The 21,083-nt window shown below is 40.0% G+C and overlaps 3 protein-coding genes across 23 annotated transcripts in view; 2 read left to right on the plus strand and 1 right to left on the minus strand.

The window, feature by feature from the left end:
* Positions 1-1,436, plus strand: part of LOC148386741 (uncharacterized) — a 28,878-nt gene extending 27,442 nt beyond the window's left edge. For 14 of the 21 annotated variants that reach the window (XR_015863196.1, XR_015863195.1, XR_015863192.1 and 11 more), the window contains one exon: positions 613-1,436. Coding sequence is in view for 2 of the 21 variants with exons in the window: in XM_088399212.1 (XP_088255338.1) it covers positions 613-617 (5 nt within the window). In the remaining 19 variants the exon portion in view is untranslated. Of the gene's footprint in view, positions 1-265 lie in introns of all 21 variants that reach the window. The other 7 variants (XR_015863202.1, XR_015863194.1, XR_015863191.1 and 4 more) reach the window with 2 other exon arrangements.
* A 1,422-nt stretch (positions 1,437-2,858) lies between these two features.
* Positions 2,859-21,083, plus strand: part of sptbn4a (spectrin, beta, non-erythrocytic 4a) — a 44,711-nt gene continuing 26,486 nt past the window's right edge. Inside the window, exons 1-4 of the mRNA XM_088398161.1 lie at positions 2,859-2,992; positions 14,101-14,263; positions 19,672-19,697; positions 20,069-20,281. The gene's annotated coding sequence lies outside the window, so the exon portion shown is untranslated. The remainder of the gene's footprint in view (positions 2,993-14,100; positions 14,264-19,671; positions 19,698-20,068; positions 20,282-21,083) is intronic.
* On the minus strand, positions 8,404-20,433 carry wscd1b (WSC domain sialate O sulfotransferase 1b). Its single transcript, XM_088398162.1, has 9 exons — positions 20,340-20,433; positions 18,967-19,599; positions 15,034-15,148; positions 14,086-14,270; positions 13,305-13,426; positions 12,861-13,050; positions 12,574-12,738; positions 12,296-12,496; positions 8,404-10,201 (listed from the first exon to the last, which is right to left on the minus strand). Exons 2-9 carry the CDS (start codon positions 19,364-19,366, stop codon positions 9,855-9,857), a joined length of 1,725 nt encoding a protein of 574 aa, XP_088254288.1. The 5' UTR covers positions 19,367-19,599; positions 20,340-20,433; the 3' UTR covers positions 8,404-9,854.

Below are 21,083 nucleotides of genomic sequence, written 5' to 3' on the forward strand. Positions count from 1 at the left end.
CAAAAATTGAAAAAACTAAACAAAATATTTTAAAACAGGAAAAGAAAATCTGTCACTGCAGATATGTAGGGGTCGTCTGTAATTCTGAGTTGTAATACCACCATTCACCACTAGATGGCAAACATGTATATAGTGACCACAATGCACAGTACCCAATATTGCAAAGTAGGTTTTTTTGCAGATTTTCCAAAAATGCAACTCCTATATGTGATCTTTTTTTTTTTTTTTTACACATTTGCTAAATTGTTATGTTTTTTGTCTATAGAACACAAGGCTTGTCCTTCTTTGTGGGTCACAGGTAAGATGCAACTCTTGGTGGCTCTCTGTTGGGTGTAGGACCCTCTTGATTGTCCATGTACTCGGATTTCGATAAGTGAATAAAAGTCAGACTGCTGTAAGTCTGCATGAGATAATTAGGCCTGAGTCATTTGGGAGCGGCTCAGGTGCCCACTGTGTACATGAAGAGACCAAATGACCTTCTGGCCTCGCTCTGTCCCACAGCAGTCACTTAAAACAGTGATAGATGACACTGGCCTTCCTCCTCCAGCGCCAACCTCTCAACATTTCTCCCATCTTCTAAGTAACATCTTTGACTTCTTTTCATTCTTTCAGAATGAGGAGGAGGAAGATGCAAGTGAAAGTGGGCAGGTTTGAAGTGAAGTGGAGGAGACAGTGGAGGAGACCCGCGCCTCAAACCCCCCAAGCTCCACATCAGTATGCAGCGACTGTTGCTAAGGTGATAAAACCGCTGGATGGATGGATGGATGGGGGGTAACTGCAGAAACATCAATAGTGCAATGGAAAGCAGGTAAGGACAAAGACACAGAGAGTGGGCGTGAGACTGGAGGGCAGAAAAAGAAGAGCATGGTTACACTTTCCTGGCCTGTGTGCATTAACTGGCCACCATTTTGTGACGGCTGGATCCGTCTGATGTTAGCAGTAAAAAGGATTTCGCCTTACAAATTTAATGACAGTCAGTTAGGTTTTTTAACATTAATTAAAATGCACACTAAAGTCCCTGAAAAGGAGAAAAGGAGCTACACGAAAAGCAAATCTTGCTAAATTGCTTTTGTCATTGTCTGATAGCACCATATAAATAAAACTGTATTTTATTTTATTGTACTGGTTAATTGTGACCTGTGCATATATATTTTTTGACTTTTTAAAAATTCTGCTGCTGGCTGTTTGTTGAATTTCTGTAACAAATTTCCTTTTCAAAATTTCAACTTTACAAATAAATCAATATTTAGTATCATTCAAATTGTGTATACTGAGAGACAGTAGCTACTTATTATAAAGGAAAAACATTTGCGTAAGAATATTGGTAATTTCTCACTATGTGCTGAGTCAGGTAGGGTTTCCAAAATGTGTATTTTGTCTTGCAGAGCTTTCCAGGATGTGATTTGTACTCTAAATAAACAGATGGCAAAAGATAAGATTTTCTCTCTTTCTGTGTGTACATGTGTAATGTGGCATTTTAAAACAAACAAACAAAGGAGGAATCCGCCAATTTCCTCTCAAAACAATCTTATTGTTTCCACCAGCGAGGCTTTCATTCCCCCATGATATGTAAGATATTGGCTTTGTTGCCACAGGCAGCATGAGCTGTATGAGACAAGAACTCATATTTTCTCTGTGTGCTCGTGTGTGTGTGCAATGAGGGAGGCAATGCGGCCAGGCTGCAGATATCATCCATCTCCCTGTCAGCGGCCCAAGGGCTGCTGGGAAAAGTGGCAGGCACCTCCCCATTTCCAACAACAGACGCTGCGCTGCATTCAAATGTTCCAGCGCAGAAAAGCTTTAGAAAAACCTGCGGCGGCGCTCCTCCCTCCCTCCCTCCCTGGCTGGCTGGCCTCCCCAGTACGCAGAGCCATTAACCCCATGATGCGGGATCACAGCCAGTCTGGCCACCAATGCTGTGAGTCATCTCAGCATAGAGCAATTGTTGTGATTGGCAGAAGCAATATAGTTACACCTTAAGCACAACAAACTGCACAAATGTGGTGACATCACCAAAATAATTCCTTAAATCTGATTAAATATCTACATGAGGGAGTTTGGGAGGGAGGGAGGGAAGGCTGTGTTGTGACAGCCGCTATAATTGGATTACATACTTTCTGCCTAGCTATGACTAATTGTTGTTAAAGCTATTGTTCAACATTCTATGGCTTTTGTGATAAGTCCGGAACACTCCAAGTGTACTTTTTGTGGCCGAGCGTTACGCTTCAGATAAATTGCATCATACATCAAATCATCACTACCACACACACATTAGGCTGCAAAACATGTTAAAGGAATGCTTTTCTTATCCATGCTAAATTGGGAGTTTATGTGAATTTTGTATTTCACAACCGCAAATTCAGTTGTGTGAATCATTTTGGGCTGTGTAAATGTGTAAATAAAAAGATGAAATTCATGTGCAGAAAATATTAGTGCAAAATGAATTGTGTAAAATGTTTGTTTGGTATAGACTTGCACTTACTGAATGGACACTGTTTGGTACACTACCATAATTGCTTTAATTCATAATATATATTTTACAAATGCCATACAAACCTAATATTAATTGTTCACACTGTCTGAAAGATAGTTATTTGCACCTTAGTCATATATATTCTTTAGCTTTTAACTACATTTTATTGTGCACTTGGAGTCTCTAGGATTGTAGAAAATTTTAATCTATCCCTCCAGGTGTTTGCTGGATACTTTTATCATCTATTTGGGGGATTATTTTCTACTCCGTTCGGTTTTATCTATTATCCATTATGCATTTTTATCGTTTATGTCCCAGTCTTTGGGGCGGCACTACTAAACAAGGTAATTAAGGGTGCAGCCAATCGGTTTCTCCAATCCGCCATCTTTATTACCGAAGAACTTTTGGAGTCCAAACAATTCAACGATGCCAAAGTGGAGAGAAGGATTTGCCAAAAGACTTGGTTTCATTGAGACTTCACTTCCTTCCATCAATGGAAACGACGGGCACAGTAAAACGGTAGGCTTGAGATGACACAAAAATTATAAACTGTATTTTACTTTTATGTTATTGTGCGTCTATGATGCCCTCCTTTTCATAGCATTAGCTTAGCATCAGTCTTTCTGCTGATTTTAACACCGTGCGCTCTATATTTTTACTTCTTGTGGATGTATTTTGAGGAGTTGTATTGCATGCATTGCATTGAAGGTGCTATTTTATTCTCGGGGAACACAATAATGTGTTAAATGCATTGCTAGCATTACTGCTCAACTTGACTGCTGAACTTGTTTACAAGACGTGTTCCTAAATATGGCAAGGGCATATATTCGTCAAAACTCAAAGACTTTTAATTGAGCTCAAAGTATGGGGTTAAAAATTTAGTGAATGTCAGTAATTAAAAGAAACTGTCAGCAGACAATTTAAAATAGATTTAGAATAAATTGATGAAAACGTTTAGAAGAATGACTTTTATGAAGTGGTGTCTAATTAGAGTAGCCCACATTATTTTTGAGAGGTGTTATATATGCACATCACTTACAATAAGACCAGATACTGTGTGAAAAAAGGTGATTTCACTTGAGACATTGGACTTGACTTTTCCATGACTTGACTTCCCCAAGACAAAATGATTTGAGACCTGCAGGTTATGACTACGAGCCAGTCTCTGACTTCTCCGTACAAACCTGTGCACTTATGTGATTCATTTTTCACAGTCACAACGTCATGATTGCAGCCAGGCATCATTCCTCTTGTCCCGCTGCTCACACCGTGAAGCGTCGTTAGAGGAGCGGGATTTGGGGACATCTTTGTCCTTCACAGACTGACTGACTGACTGACACACCCACGCACACACCTGTTGAACACGTCCATTGAAGACAGGCAGATATTCTGCACCTCAGTGCAGTTATTAATTCAAAATAATATTAATGTCTAATAATCTCCAATTTCAATCACTTCAGCATAGTGTTATGAAACCAAGAGGGCAGGTGCAATGTATGGGTTATTCCCAAAGCTGCTTGTGATTGGATTGGAACATCTGCGGCCTGTTTCTTCACAAAAAAGAGCTCTGGCATCATCTAGTGGTACATTGGAAAAGTTCACTTTGCCTAATAATAATAATAATAATAATAATACTTAATAATAATAATAACAATAACAATACATCATCATTGACAGCAGTATAATTAGAAAAAAATTGTAACAGCAGCCACCTTTAGGGCTTTAACCAAAACAATAAAATCTTACTTGCACACATCCAATTTTTGACTCTCACTTTGACAAACCTGTCTCGTGTACACAACAATTCTTCTATATTAACAAAACAGGATTTCCCCCTAACTTTATCTGGTGCATCTTCCAGAAATGCAAGTGAGCATCAATTCCTCTGTTTACAAAATGACAACTTGAACGGCTGCCATGCTGTCAGTAGGCATTAGAGTGACATGACTGTTACCCACGGAGCTTTAGCAGCAGCAGGTGACAGAAGTGCACCTACGCAAATGTGACAGGCTCCAGCGTTCCTTGTCACAGCAGTGGTTTTATGCAAATGTTCTGGTGAAGTGCACATTAATTCACTGTGTATTTGTGAATAATGCTCGCTATGCACAATGAGTTGTCTCATGCAAGTTGGATGGCTTTCAGGCTATAGCAATCTTTTCATTATCTTACTGTGATGACTTTTGACTCTCTTTGGACACCAGACTAGATCTTCCATGGGCATTTGTTTGAAATGATTCATCTGAATTTGGCCCCAAAGTCAATTGTGGTGACACCTGTCTGGAGGAGGGAAATGAGACGCTTGTTTACATGTGACATTTTCCATTTCTGTGTCACCTTTTAGCTTGTCTGGTAGAATTTGTTTGGGTAATGAAATTCAACTGGAAAGGGCAAATTGATTTTATTTACTCAAGGAGAGGTTTTACCACTCAACTTTTTGTGTTTTTTTAACGCAAGTGCAAAGGCGATGATTATTTTTCCAGTCTGTAGAGAGGCATTTGACATTTGGAAATGTTTTTTTCAGAAATAAAACGTAACCTCGGCAATGTTTTTGCAAATGTCAATAAAAAAGGATGCTCTCTGTCTCGCTGAGTGCCCTGCCAACTCTTATCTATGCGCAGGAATCAATGATGTCAGTAATGTTGTGTGTTTTGTTTTCTGCATACCCCAATAAAATCAAAAAAAGAAAAAACTTATTCATGAGCATGACAATAAAAGGTCTTATCTTAATAAAATCTGTCTGTTGACTAGGTTCATATAAATGATGTATTATTATTGTAATCGAGTATAGAAATATACCTGGAATCACCACAGAGTGGCGCTGTCACTCAAAAAGTAAGCATGGCGTAGTTCATTTTGAATTATTTTCATCAATTTAATCTTTTTAATTATGGGCTACATATTTATTTGTTTTGATTTTGTAAAATCAACATAAATCTGTGAATGACAGTGAATCACTCAAAACGTGAAAATAATTCTAATGAACTAATTATCATTATTGCAGGCTGAATTGATCAAGAGTTATTTTCATAAAAATGATAAAATCGCTTTCCATTAGATTTCCATAAATATTTCAGTGTGTCATTTCCTGTAAGTGGTTTGTCAACAGAATAATTGACAAGAATTCCTAGCGGCATTTATAATTAGAGATCGACACAAATAAATTGAGTTTTGGATGCATCCAGTCTTATGTATGCTGAATACATAAATCTGTCATTCTTTATTAAAAACACATTGGATTTTGTAGATATTTTACTAACTTCAGAATAATATGCCTTTAAGTACTAAATGTAAAAAGGTCTCCTTTAATTACTTCAGTAAGAAAAAGTATATCCTGAAGTGCTGAATAACGAGTGAACCACTTCTGATTTATTCTTTAAACAGAGCATGGTCAAGTCCATTCTAAATAAATAAATAGGCTCACCAGGGAGAGTTTATAAAAAAGGGAAGAGAGCGAGCGAGAGAGAGAGAGATGCCGCAACATGCATCCTCAAGTAGAAGTGGAGCTTTCTCGGTTAAAATTGGACAGACATCTCAGGCATCAACCATGATAAATGTGTTGTTTTTCCTAGATTGGAAGGATAACAACTTTTGCATGGAATGAATGTTGTGGCTCTTCTTTGTTTTGACTTCTTTTCCCCCTGAGATGTGACTGCCTACAAGGCTTCATTTGAGTATTATTTGATTCCACTCCATTTGATTATTAGAAATATATATATATATATATATATATATATATATATATATATATATATATATATATATATATATATATATATATATATATATATATATATATATATTATAGCATGCCGTTCAGGAAATTAATATTTGAATATATTGAATGAACCTTGAATATATTGAATGAACTTCGGAATATATTGAATGAACCTTGAATATATTGAATGAACTTCGGAATATATTGAATGAAACTTGAATATATTGAATGAACTTCGGAATATATTGAATGAACCTTGAATATATTGAATGAACCTTGAATATATTGAATGAACTTCGGAATATATTGAATGAACCTTGAATATATTGAATGAACTTCGGAATATATTGAATGAACCTTGAATATATTGAATGAATTTCGGAATATATTGAATGAATTTCGGAATATATTGAATGAACCTTGAATATATTGAATGAACATTGGAATATATTGAATGAACCTTGAATATATTGAATGAACATTGGAATATATTGAATGAACCTTGAATATATTGAATGAATTTCGGAATATATTGAATGAACCTTGAATATATTGAACGAACCTTGAATATATTGAATGAACTTCAGAATATATTGAATGAATTTCGGAATATATTGAATGAACTTCGGAATATATTGAATGAACTTCGGAATATATTGAATGAACCTTGAATATATTGAATGAACTTCGGAATATATTGAATGAACTTCGGAATATATTGAATGAACCTTGAATATATTGAATGAATTTCGGAATATATTGAATGAACTTCGGAATATATTGAATGAACTTCGGAATATATTGAATGAACTTCGGAATATATTGAATGAACCTTGAATATATTGAATGAACTTCGGAATATATTGAATGAACTTCGGAATATATTGAATGAACTTCGGAATATATTGAATGAAACTTGACTGACGTCATCATTGCCGCCATCTTGTACATGCATTTCGTTGCTGCCGCAATTATGAACCAGTCAGCTCGCAATATCGTGTCAGCTATTCTTAGCAATGATGAAATTGTCAATGCACTGGCGAGTGCTTGTACCACCCAAAATCCCCCGGAGACACATGCCCAGCAATATAATACTTTGGACGAAGAAATCCAGGCTGCTTTTAATCGGGGCAGACCTGGGCGCACAACAGACCAGGCTTCTGTTAATCATCGCAACCTCAGTTTGCCATCGACCTCACAGCAGTGCCCCACAACAATCTACGCCCGTTCACTAGAAAGGGCCCAAGACAGAAGAAGTAAGAATAGGTAGGGTTAATTTAAACCGCACGTTGAGCCGTGAATATGGTCCGTGAAAATATTGTCTGACATTAAACCGCCCCGATTAAAAGCAGCCTGGACTTCTTCGTCCAAAGCATGATATTGCTGGGCATGTGTCTCCGGGGGATTTTGGGTGGTACAAGCACTCGCCAGTGCATTGACAATGTCATCATTGCTAAGAATAGCTGACACGATATTGCGAGCTGACTGGTTCATAATTGCGGCAGCAACAAAATGCATGTGCAAGATGGCGGCAATGATGACGTCAGTCAAGTTTCATTCAATATATTCCGAAATTCATTCAATATATTCCGAAGTTCATTCAATATATTCCGAAATTCATTCAATAAATTCTGAAGTTCATTCAATATATTCAAGGTTCGTTCAATATATTCAAGGTTCATTCAATATATTCCGAAGTTCATTCAATATATTCTGAAGTTCATTCAATATATTCCGAAATTCATTCAATATATTCAAGGTTCATTCAATATATTCAAGGTTCATTCAATATATTCCGAAGTTCATTCAATATATTCAAGGTTCATTCAATATATTCAAGGTTCATTCAATATAATCCGAAGTTCATTCAATATATTCAAGGTTCATTCAATATATTCAAGGTTCATTCAATATATTCCGAAGTTCATTCAATATATTCCGAAATTCATTCAATATATTCCGAAGTTCATTCAATATATTCAAGGTTCATTCAATATATTCCGAAGTTCATTCAATATATTCCGAAGTTCATTCAATATATTCAAGGTTCATTCAATATATTCCGAAGTTCATTCAATATATTCAAGATTCATTCAATATATTCAAATATTAATTTCCTGAACGGCATGCCATAATATATATATATATATATATATATATATATTTTATTTTTCTGTGTAAGATCCTCACCATTGAAATAATTCTGGCTATGCCCTGAATTGCTCAATTACATTTATTCAAAGTTAACCACAATGTGACGGTGTTGACTTTTGGTCCTTGTTTACCTATTTGTGCTGAAGGAAAGCAACCAAATTACAAGAACACGAATGATTAAAGTCCCATCGATTCCCCCGGCGTTAAATCATTCATCATGATTTAATGTAGTCAACTGGACAAGCAAAGTTGTAATTCTTTCACCAATACTAATTGAAGTCGAAGAGATTTAGAATGAATGTTCCGTTCCCAATGTCTTTGTCCTACACCGGTGACAGTGAAGCGATGGGAACAATGCAGACACCTTTGTACATCTGCTGCTCGCTCACGTCGTCAAGCTCAGGGAAGATCACTTAACTTGATCATCATGCAGCACTCTTATCTTCCTTCTCCAGTGTTCTCTTGTCTTTCACCGGTGTGGCTTTCACCTTGACGCAAATGGCACATGCTTTGCATCCTCAACTTGAGGAGAGTAACTCCAAGCAAAGTGGCACTCAAATGTCAGAAGATATCAATCCATTGAAGTTTTTGTGACAGATGACTTAGAGGCTTCAGGTCGGGCTTTGCCTACAAAGCTGATTGTGAAATGACCGACCGTCTGTGAATAAAACACCTGTTTATAAGAGAATTCAAATAAGCCTCCAAGCTGAAAGATGCAACTTAGTTCTGTCTGCCTCTACCCATAAAGATAACTGCTGAGACCCTTTTTTTGTTTTGCCGAAAAGGTGGGCATGGTCGTGAAGAGCTTATGTTGTGTGTGTTCCTCACACTCCAAAGGATTTGTGTCCGTGTTTTTGGTTGGCTTAAAGAAAGATACAGACTGTAATCGTTCTAAGCCACTCTTGGAGCTGTAATGTTATTTTAAAAAAAAAAGAAAATATATTCACATAGTTTTGCTATTTTCATCAGCCGCAGTCTGTTTGAAAAGGAATTTCGAATCAAGCTGATGTGGGCTTCTGAAATGAAGATAATCAATACCTTCAGTCATTCAATTTCAGCAACTGGAGTTTCACAATGCAATGAAAATGGTTTTTAATTAAAAGATGCATTTGACAGCATTGCGAGTGCGCAGCAGCAGGTAACAAATTTGAGAGCGATATAGATATGTAGATCTGTCGCTATCTTCTGCAGGTGTACCACAAAAGGAAATATGACAGAGAAGATGAGGGAACTATTTCCATCTTCAATTTGCACACTCATTCTTTTGACGCTATGCTGGATAATCCACTTCTGGTGCCACATACACACACTTCTTGTGAAATCCTCTCTTAGCATTCCTTACATTTGTTGTTCACAGAAAGGTCCAGCTTAGAGGCTTCGGCGTTCACCGTACGATGCCGAAATGATTTGTTTTCTCCTCTAATCTCTCGTTTGGTTCCACTCAAAGGACATCTGGCCTGACAAAGAACCACTTGGCCATTGTGTGTGGTTTGCTCTCCATTTTCCATGCCATCATCTGGGTAAATATTCTCTCGGAAGTCCACTGAAGTTCCTGCTCTGTAGTGCCTCGTCGACGGTACGAATGAAGGTGTCGATCATTTGCCTCATGTCAGGTGTAAACGGGTCAAAGGTTAACTGCCGGGCTCGTTTAAAGTAGCCATCTTGGTTACTCTGAGCACAGATAAGCCGCTCGTCAGTCGCGGTGACGTTCAGGAAAGTCATGATGAGCCGGAGCTGAGGGAGAAGATCCCTCTGTAACTCCTCGTAATGGACCACGTGGAGGTGACGTCCAAACTTCAACCAACTCAATGCGTGGGATGCCCACCAGGGGGCGTAACTGGAGACAAATTCGGGCCATTCTGCAATAAAGAGTGGAACAGGATTGCTTGGACAGATGCTTCATTTTGATAACCGCTTTTATGTGATTTAATTGTGATACACAGGGGAAGCTTTTCATATGCATGTCGTGACGTGTTTTCATTTGAGCTACTGTTAGCGAAAGCTTTTGTGTTGTTGTCATTTGGAAGACCTGTGTAGCCAACAGTATGTTAGAATATTTGAACAGGGTACTTTAATCGTAGGATTGCATTAGCACATAATGCATTTCTTTATTCTTTCTTTTCTTGATTAGCTTGTGCTGCTTTGTAAAATGGCTTCATTTCTATTAAATACAGTGGAATGATTTCAAATGAAAGTGAAGTGATTTGTCTTTGTTATGGTAATACATAATGTATTTTTTCAAAAGTGTTTAGGATGATTCGGGAACATTTGCATAATGAGCAAGGGAATGTGTTCTAAGTGGATTAAATGCATGAAAGACAAATAGTTGACTGGTCTATTTGTGCACAGAATGTGCTGCCTGCATGAGTCAGAATTATGATGCTTGTAACGATTAATCTGAATAAAATTCACCAGTCCAGTTTACCGATGCGCCGTGATGTCCGCTCCGATGCTGAACGAAAGTAGACTAGACTTTAGATTAGCTTGGAGCTGGTCTAAATTGGTGTTATGTGATTTTGGTGAACGATTGAGATGCAGATTCTCTCTCTGCTCAGTTGAGTGTGTTGGATGTATTATTATTTCCCATCATTCTGATGCAAATTGGTTTTATTTATTTGATTTTCCACAGGCTCCACATCTAAGGCAGATATTGCAAGCAAAGTTTTGTCCTGAAAAGTTCTACATTGCCTAAAGCGCTAAACTGCAAGCATAAATCCCACGGGACTTTATTCCTTATGAAGACAAAATACTGTATGTTTTAGAAATGATTAATTCATGCGTTTCTTTTTGAAGCCAAATTAAGATTTCAACTCATGGTCAGCACACTGCCCTTTCTAATATTTATCTGTTCAAACCATACAGTCCACACTATTTGCAATAATTTTCCCACCAGTGCTAATTACTTTTTTTTAGAACAAAAGTGTTTATGGTGTGAATGGAGGACAGCATGAATTCATGCATGCGGTTAATTGCACTTGTGAATCGGAGGGCTCGACTCCATAATCGTTTCCGTACTGACGTGTCGTTGGAGAGGGTAACATCTATCGGGCTATTTTTCTTTGTGTGTGGTATTGCCGTGTCTGGCAACTCAAATGAATATCTCTTTCAGTGACAATGATTCATTTTTTGTGTCCTTGTCTCGCCGCGTAGAGGATAAAATAGGAGCTTATTTTCAAAGCTCACAGTACTGTGTGAGAGCGATCGATAGGGAAGGGGGGGGGATTTTAGTCGTCCTGGGAATTTGCCTACTTCCTGTGTAGTATCAGAGATGGAAAACAAGCAGCCAGCTGTAGCTGCCATGTGACTCATTGCCAAGTCCCCACGCGTGATGCATCAAATTGTAAATATGGCGGCCGAGGTAGGCCTCGTCACTAGATAAGCCACTTTGAGCTAGTTATTGCTTTTACTTTGCACTTGACAAGGCCACCATTTTCTTCTCTCTCTGCACACTTCAGACCAGAAGATCTCATGTTGCTAAATAATCGGAACCAGGAAAATATAGTCTTACCTCTTAATTGCTTTGGAAACGGACTTTTCCACTGTTTTAGTGTTTGGAACTTCAGCAGAATAAATCTCAGCTATTCATTTCCTAAACAGAGTAGCTCATTGACTGTCCCATCAGGACAAATAGTATAGAACTCAGATGCTCTCAGCTGGTGCCTAGCAACTGAAGCTGGGAAGATTCGGGAGAATGGCCCGGCATTCATTCAAGGCTGCAACTGTGCAACATTGGCTCTGTAAAACTAAAAAGGATTTTTGCAGATGGGCATTGTCCTTTAGAGCAGACAACTGCCATCATTTGCTTACTTGCCAACTTGTCCAGCTGTTTTAGATCACCCTCTGTCTGTGTTTAACTCCCATTGTCCGTGATTAAAATCATTACAAATTGGACCTGATTCAAACAACAACAATTTCTTCTGATGGAAAAATGAACTCACAATACGAAGAGTTACCTTTGCTTTTCCATTGCTCATCGGACGCATGTCCTAAATGTCCAGCACATTTGCGGTTGAATTCAGCCATCAGGGACCGATAAGGATTTCGAATCAGCAGGATGGCCGAGTCGAACATTTCAATCTCTTTCTTTCCACTCTCGTGAGTCTTTACGCAAATGCTCCGACCGCTCCGCCAGAAGTCTTTCTCTCCTTTGAAACCTGGCAGAAGTAGAAGCCAAGCCAGATGATCATCTGCAAGGCAGCTGTTTAGACATTGGAAATGATGCCATTCCCACCTCTGCTATACAAGGTGCCGTCAAAATAGAAGCTGCCCGTGTAGTAGCCCGTCATCAGCTCAATCAGGTGTCGGACCCAAGTGTTGCCGGCACCGGGGAAACTGGAGAGAGCCACAAGTGAGCTGGATCTCTTTGGTAGAAACATCCTTTCCTTGCACCTGGAGTCTGGATTGTTTTACAAGAAATTGAAAGAGTGCAGGGTGAATTAATTTAACCCCAAAGTAATAAGCCACCAGAAACTGATGAGTGCATATACTACAAGAATTCAACCCTACTAAACATCTCACCAAGGACAGGTGTATGATAGACCTGATAGTACTCCTGCATACTGAGCGTTGTTGCCGTGGAGTTACTAATGGCGCTCAGGCTCGTGTTCTCCATACATCGATTTTTAGCAAATTGCTGGTCCAAGTTGAAGAGAGACGACGTCCAAGTACAGAAACAATGGGGATGCTTGAACACAGCAAGCGGGAGCTCCTACAAAGCAGACGCACAAATGTTCACGTGACTCATCTGAGTGCCCTTTATATTTTTTCACATGTTCCTGCACATTGATAACACGTATTTATTTTAATCATGCAGACAGCTTTGGGGGGCATATTTAGTAGCTACCAAATATTTGACATTGTATTTTCATTTCAAATCAAATGCTGGGATGGAAGTCCGCCATAGGCAATACAGGGCTTGCTACAATCGTTATGTTTGAAATGTGGAAATAAATGTAGTCAAACCTTGTCGGTGCACGTCTCGATGCAGGACTGAGTGGTTAGATTGGTGTGAAATGAGTGGATAGGGAAGTTGTTGATCGTGGCATTCGCCAATTTGAAGCAGCCTCGGTGGTGAGCGTTCTTGACTGGAGCAAAAGCAAGCAAGCAAAAAAAATAATAATAATAATTATGACTGACATTTCCAATTTGAGCTCATTATTTAGAATTAGCTTTCAGGGTGCAAAGTCCTTACACTTGACTCAGTAAATGGTCATATCAAACTGAAAAAGAACAAATTCTAACCAACCAAGTTTCAATCATTCTATCAGAAATCCATTTGCTTTTCAAAATAAAACTTCACTGTTTGTATTAATCAGTGTATTTATGGCGGCGTGCTGAATACAGCCAGGTGGGAATCATTGTGAATTATTTCCACAGCTCACAAAAATACCCACGGCATGTTTGTATAAATCCTCAATGGGCACGGCGGGAGGATAAAAAGGGATAGAACATATTTTTCAACGATTTAAAGGTGGCCTGAGGAAATAGATGGATCGAGAGGCTGAGCCTGAGCTGCTGTCGAATTGCTTTGTCAGCAATTTGACACTGACGTACTTTGTGCAGGCCCTCAGAGAATGCGTCTTGGTGAATCAATGCATTTAAAATGGACATCCATTATAGGCGAGTTTGCGTATTCCAGCCTGGCCCCTATTCCCGAAATGTAAACATTTTGGGGATCCCCCCCCCCCACACCCACTTCATCTTGTATGTGCTGATTTTGTGCAAAGAATAAGTAACGACTCACATTTTCTGTGACCAGGCATCTGCTCCTGCACTTTGTAAATGGAGAGACGCCCCACTCCGCCACAAGGAGAGCTCCTTTCACCCCGACATGCCAGATTACAATCTTCCTCGGCAACCTGCGGGCTATTGATTTTGTTGCCACAGTGACATTCGGCGCCGTACTCCAATCCTGCAAACTGGTACCCACTAACAGCACACACACACACAGGCTCACTTTTGTGATCATTTCAATGCATCCTTTGTCAAAACTCCTCTTCAAATTCTTCTTCTTATTTTTTTTCTCAATCTTTTTTTATTGAGCTGCAGTCAGTCCCCAGTGATGTGTAGGCTGCTGTGACTTCTTCTCCCCACTTTCCATCTTTATCCTCTGTTCTTGGGCAAAGACAGAGGACCTCATCAAAAGTGACCTTTGCATACTGGCTTTTGACGCTTTCTCGTAAATTGCCTTGACTTTTTCGTTTTTTGCCACTCGCAGTAATTGGCCTGCTCGGTTAACGAGCAAGGATTTGAGTCGGTGTGGATTAGGGGTGAAAGAGGGGCTAAGGTTTGATTGGTTGTTTGAGTTGTCAGCAGCAAATCTGCAGGTATTAAAAAGAGTCATTCCTTTTCTGATTTTGCTTTGAAGCAATCCACCTGCTTTTCTCCACATTATTATGCAATCATGCTCTGAGATTAGATTTTTTATTTTTTTTTGGATCAAGTGGAGCCACTGTAGCTGTCATCACTTTAAAGTGTAAAACACGCAGCTCCCCTGTTCTTACTTTTGCAACTTATATTTGCTTCTTTCACCCAGCCTCATCTTTTACTGTCATCTAGCCAGCTGGCTCTCCGCTAGCTCAACACACAGGAGGCTTTCACCAAGGAGCCTGAGAGCCAAAGCATTTACTCAAACAGCAAGGCTTCTGTTGTCCACTCATTGGTGGAAAAAAAGAAAAGAAAAATGCATTACCTTTCTGAGCAGGTGTCATGACACAGAGAGCTGGTCATTTTCCGCAGGTCATAAAGCAGAATTCCTCCAAGGGCACGCTCGCTGGTGTTGTGCGAGAAGCAACCCATGTAGGTCCCTATATGGATCAGACACATTTTTTTTTTTGCTCAGTAAAATGTGTCTTTTCTTCCGTTTCTTCAGAAGACTTCATTACATATCCCCTTAATCATCATTTTCCGTTATATATTATGTAATTTATTCATTGGCGAGGTATCTGCTGTTTTCCATCGATGGATGCTTGGAATGCATTCCGTGTTGACTTTTAAATTTATTTCAGAATGTCTCCCGAGAGTCTGTTTTCTAAGATGTTTTTGCTTTTAAGATTTCAAGGCTACGACGGTTTGAGCTTCCTTTTTTTTTTTTCTTTTCTCCCCTTACTACCGACATAAAACGAAATCGAAAAGGTGTTGCTGAAGATAAATGTGGGCTGTAGGAATGTGGCAACGCTGAATCTTTGCACCACTATATGGAATTGATGAATTCAATCTGCTCGAAATATCCTCTGTAGCCTACTAAGGCTCTTGACCCCATCAGCAGCCAGTCAAAATGTTGGAACCTGAAAGCCCACTTTCGACCAAGCAATACTGTTTGGCGCATTGTGGGGATTTGTGTTGTCAGATGTTGTCAGGTACTGAAATAACGAATCCATTCCAAGTAAGCGGCAGTTCATTGGTTGTTTATCTACAACACAGGTGTCAAAGCCAAGGCCCGGGGGCCAGATACGGCCCGCCACATCATTTTATGTGGCCAGCAAAGAGAAATTGTCCATCAACTAAAATGACCAATTGTCTTCACTTTAAAAAGATATTGCTTTATTACTATTCATCTTTTTAAAACGTTTGAACAGTTTTTATTAGTCCCTGATTTCAAAACAAATGATTCCTCAATTTGTTGTGTAGCATATATTTCAGCATTCACATCAAATTTCTCCACAAAATTGCAAATGTCAAATTGATTCTAGTCTTTTCGTCCTGCATTAACGTAGATCCTTTTTGGAGAAGACCGTGTCCTCCTGCTTTGCCTGCTTCCCAGTGGGAAGCAAACAGCGGCAGCTTGCTTGGTGCTGCTGGCCAACATGAGCCTTGAGCTTGCCAACCAAGCCACTTCTCAGCCAGTTAGGCCTCTTGTAATTTCCTCTTTGTCCTCCACTCTTTCTTCACCCTTCCATCTTTCCTTCTACACAGTACTTTACCCGCAAATTTGTCCTTCTCCATTGAGAATTCCAGGAATAATGTGGTGATTTTCTTTTTTTTTTTATGAGTTGGTAAAAATATCCCCATTCATACATATGCACTAAATAACTGACTGCTATTGGCATTGCAATATAATTTCAATGTCAAAGATTTCTTTTTATGCTTCCAACCTATATCACATCTTTTCTGCCAAGTGCGTTTGAAAGAAGAGAAATGACAAAACAAGCTAACCTTGGGGACCATAGAGTTGATACTGTTTGAATTCAGTTTCATTTTATTGTGCAGTAAAAGCATAAACTATCTCAAATTTACTTTATGGTGAAGCAAGGGTGGCAGCACCTGGGACAGGTCTTCATAGCTGCCTACTAATACTGTGTTAAGCTTTGGCAGCAAGGTCTTGAATGAAAAAAAGAAAAATCTGAAACACCAGCAGATGCTGCATTAGAGCATTAAAAAAGATACTGGTGGAGGAGGCATCTTGCATGTTGATGCATCAGCCTAGGTTAGAGTGCTAGCTCACTAACGCACACAGCAGGCGCTTTAATCAAAACGAAGCAGCAGCCAAAGGCACTTGCAGCTGGGCTTAATGGAGGGAAGCGGCCCAAACTCTCGGACTGAATAAAAATGAGTGTGCTTGGCTCTGACACTGGGCTGCCTTCTTAAATTCTAAGACAGATGGCAGAGCTGGATATGACAAGGAAAAGGACAACCCACATTCCCGTCCGTCCGTCCGTCTCTGCTGCTGTTGACCGCTTATCTAATATTCCTCACCGTTGGTGATGCAAGGAAAAAAATCAGATTGATATCTTTGGTGCCTACTCATGTAAAAAAAGAACAGGAGAAGAATAACGCAATTACTCGAAACGGCCTTTCTTCAAAATTGATGCCAGCATATACGTACGGTGAATAGTGAAACATTGCTTCGGTAAAGTGAATCTTGGCGTTTGGCCAGACAGACAACATGATTTGGCCTGTATCAACAAATGGAAAATAATACCTCTACATATGCACTCTAATTCCAGCCAGCGTGAAGCTGGATGACTCCGATATGTGACAAATGATTTACTCTGAGCCTGCCATTGTGTGCACGAAATGCCAATGCACTTATTTTTATGCATGAGTGTCTTAACATAAAACCAGTTCTGGCAGATTGTTAGTTGAAGAATGATGTCTTCTCGCACTTACTTGACACATTTTAATGGCGTGGAATCACTCCCCCGGTATTGTTATTGAAATGCATAAATTATCTTTTCATCTCGAGTTTGTGAAATCAAATGTGATGGGGGTCATGTGGGGATGACTCAAAGTTTTAGCCTTGCAGCATTCTTCTTGTTGCAGTGAGGTTGCCAGGTAACCAGCAGAGACTTGACAAACTTTGCGATCCCAGCATGAGAGCCAGGCCAACTATCCACTTATTATTCCTCATTATCCTAAAGATGCACTCTGTGGTGCTTTTCAAGGAAACCAATGATGCATTCCTCTTTTATTCTTCTTTTTCTTCAGTCTACAAATAGAGGTTGACTTTTAATTCTTATTTTAATTCTTCATTATTCATGATTTATTGTTTTATTTTATTTGTCCTTATGTTTCTTAAGCCCATTTATTAGAAATTCCGTTTTTTTTTTCCAACTGGTGTATATTAATGGTACCTGCCAATGATAAATGAAGACATATTGTTTAAAGTTGTAGTAAAAGGTACTGACATAAGAGTGGCTTACTTTGTTTTTTTTCCTCTGGCAATTTCCCTTCCAAACTACAATGGATCTGTGTAATTAAAGACTGTGTTGGAGTTATACTTGTTTTATAAGAACCTCTGCCAGATGGCACTTATTAAAACTGATCTCTTTCCAGCGCTCAACATTTTTCATCTGTATTACTCCTTAGTGACTAGATAATTGTGTATTCTCTTGAAAATAAAAATGGTTTAGGAGCTCATGTGTGTTGCTTTTTAAGAATGAGCCAGGAGAGAACATTTCTCATTGGAGGTCATTTCCACTGTATTCGTCGTCTCAGCTAAAATAGTCAAAGCACTGATGGGCAAGGAAAGAAATCTGATGGTATATAAATGTACCAGCTCGATATTGGAAAAAGATATGTGTACATAAATGTGTGCGTGTGTATAAAATTCCATGAGACTTTTTGCATATCTTAGCCATATGCATAATTCATGGGCCATAGCAGCCCTTGTGAGGGCTAATTACAAATGTATATATGTTTTAAATCCAGCGGTGACATACTTTCAGAGTCACTGTGAGGATTCCAATCTAAAAGATGGAAAGCCTCTGCGTCTGTAAAGTGTTCTAAATGTTCTCAGGTCATGATTATCTGCTCATGAATGAACAATGAAGTCTGCTGTGAAGGTATGACGTGTGCTCCTTGTCTTACCGCAGCCTCAGGCTATCTTCACAGTCAGACACAAGTATATACGATAATTGTGTAGGTTTTCACCTTCATACATTATTCAGCAGTCTGATGATATTTAAATGCCATGCATCTTCTCTTCCGTTGCGTGTTTTCGACTGTAAACCAGTGTAAGGTTTGACAAAACGACAAAGGTGCGCTTTTTGTTAATGCAACGGAATTATGGATGGATGGATGGATGGATGGATGGATGGATGGATGGATGGATGGATGGATGGATGGATGGATGGATGGATGGACGTGATGATGGACGGACGGTTGGATGGATGGATGTCGGTACCTTTATGGCTGGGCTTCTTTCGGACAGGAGCCGCATTCTCCGAGCTCTCTGGTGATATCGCGTGAAACCAGTGGCGATGCAGGTGTTGGACTCCCGGGCTTGGAGAAGGCCAGTGGCGTCCCACCTTCATACCAGCGCCAGATGCAAACTGCACCGTAGCCCATCTGGAGCGTATCCTCAGGCCCGAGCCTGCAGTCTGGAGGGTGGTCGGAGGAGCCACCAGCGACAGCAAGGGAGGAAGCGCCAGGAGGCTTGTTGGCTGGCCCACTCGAACGTTGGAGCGGTGCATGAGCAGAACGCTGCCTGCCATGAGATAGGCGATTCCCAGGCACAACAGTAACATCTGAGCCTGCTTCAAGGGGCAGTGCAGTCTGGAGAGCAGCACCGCCGCCGCCGCCATGCCCGCTCCGGTTACAGTCTCTCATCAAAAAGGAGGGCCATTTTATGGATTAGGTGCCGCCAGAATGACACATCTAGTAACCTACTTCATAATCTTGGCAGGAGCTGCAGCTTTTGGCAACGTCGCAGGCATTTAGTCTCGGTCCGTCGTTGGCACAGAGTCCAACAATTGGATGCGTCACAGCAGAGAGGGATTTAATATCCCCCTTTGTGGTCACTGACTCCGGGGAGACCCTTGGACACATGCACATCATGTAAAAACATATTTGTCACACAGTCTAAATTTTTTTCATTTGTGTCTTTCAGCATCATGCAGCATCATGCAACATCTGGTGAGTTTTTGCACTTCTCATCTTTGTCTCTCATTCATAACCCAGTCTGGAAAGTTATTATTGCATTGATTTGTTTTCTTTTGCAATTTCTGAGCCTGCATTCTATTGGATGCTGCTGTTTCATTAACCTTTGATAGCATTTTTAATCTGGATTATCTTTCAGTGCAGATGTTCCATTTATTTGCAGCAGTGTATTTTACCAACACGATCTCTGCAATCTAAGACTCGGAAATGACACCATATATTCAAAAAAATCAATTTCGTAATATCTCCAAACATGATTTGTAGTCGAGATGCTCAAGACGTGCGTTTGATAAATGATGGTCACTTTCAAAAGACTCTTCTGTTTCACTTTTTTGTGTGACCAAAAGAGGTCTCAGTGGTCTCCCTGCCTCACACTGCACCCAGAAAAAACGTCGAGGGGTGCGGTGCTCCAGAGAACACAAGCAACAGTTTGCTGAACAAGTTAGCTTCAACTCCACATTGGAATGCGTTCCATCACCTGATATCTTCATCCTTCCCTGCTTTGTTCAAGCGGTAGCAATGACGGGAGCCCGAACACGTCACATATGAAATCATCCAAGGTCTGCAATCTCACACTTGCCCACTACGTAGTTACATGAGAGAATGTTTGAAGCTTACCTTCACTAGCGTGTATGCACCAAGAGCAGCGATCACTTTCTTTCACGGGTTATGGCCGTCCTGCCTCCCTCCCTCCCTCCCTCCGGTCACCTCAGCTCGCCAGCGTTCCCAAAGCTGCTTTTATATAATCTCCCTCTCTCGCGCTCTCTCGCTCTTCCTGGCTTTCTCTCTCCCTCGCCCGCTTGCTCTCACGCACTCTGAGACGTTTACACGGTGATAGAATGTACTGTACCGCTCGTCCGTGTGTGTGTGTGTGTGTGTGTGTGTGTGTGTGTGTGTGTGTGTGTGTGTGTGTCTGGAGGGAGCCAGTTTGATTTGCATTGATGATGTGCGCGCATCGCGGCGGCTTCACTGTACAAGAGGGGGGAATAAATACCTCAAGCGTACTTAAATGTTGGAAAGACAATTGACTTGGTGGAAGTAAATGAAGACAAACGTCAATTGCTGAGATGCTGCCTCTAAAAAAAAAAAAAAAAAATCATGAATGGTTTGCGATGATAGTTTAGGTGAAGCACAAAGAGTGCACTCAATGAGTCACAGCTGACGCATTGGGTCTCGGTCAACCATGTGTGACCCAGTTGGCGTCTTTATATTTCAGCACTACGGACAGTGCCTCTTATGCGCCAAGAGATCAAATCAAAGAGTGACGAGCAAAGCGTGTGATCACGGCTGATTGACCTTCAAACTAAGCCTTTAAAAAGCAATATAGCCTGGCGTGGTGTCTCTAACTATCCGTGCATGGAT

The sequence above is a fragment of the Syngnathus floridae genome, chromosome 15 (assembly GCF_059516105.1).
Source record: "Syngnathus floridae isolate MCC-2025c chromosome 15, RoL_Sflo_1.0, whole genome shotgun sequence".
Lineage (NCBI taxonomy): Eukaryota > Metazoa > Chordata > Actinopteri > Syngnathiformes > Syngnathidae > Syngnathus > Syngnathus floridae.

What these genes read in the sequence shown, in the direction of transcription:
- wscd1b (XM_088398162.1), bottom strand. Translation starts at nt 19,366, where the DNA reads ATGGCGGCGGCGGCGGTGCTGCTCTCCAGACTGCACTGCCCCTTGAAG. An exon ending in GATGCCTGGTCACAGAAAAT is followed by an intron (nt 13,427 to 14,085) that starts GTGAGTCGTTAC and finishes CTTTTGCTCCAG; the next exon opens with TCAAGAACGCTCACCACCGA. An exon ending in CGGCACCTTGTATAGCAGAG is followed by an intron (nt 12,497 to 12,573) that starts GTGGGAATGGCA and finishes TACTTCTGCCAG; the next exon opens with GTTTCAAAGGAGAGAAAGAC.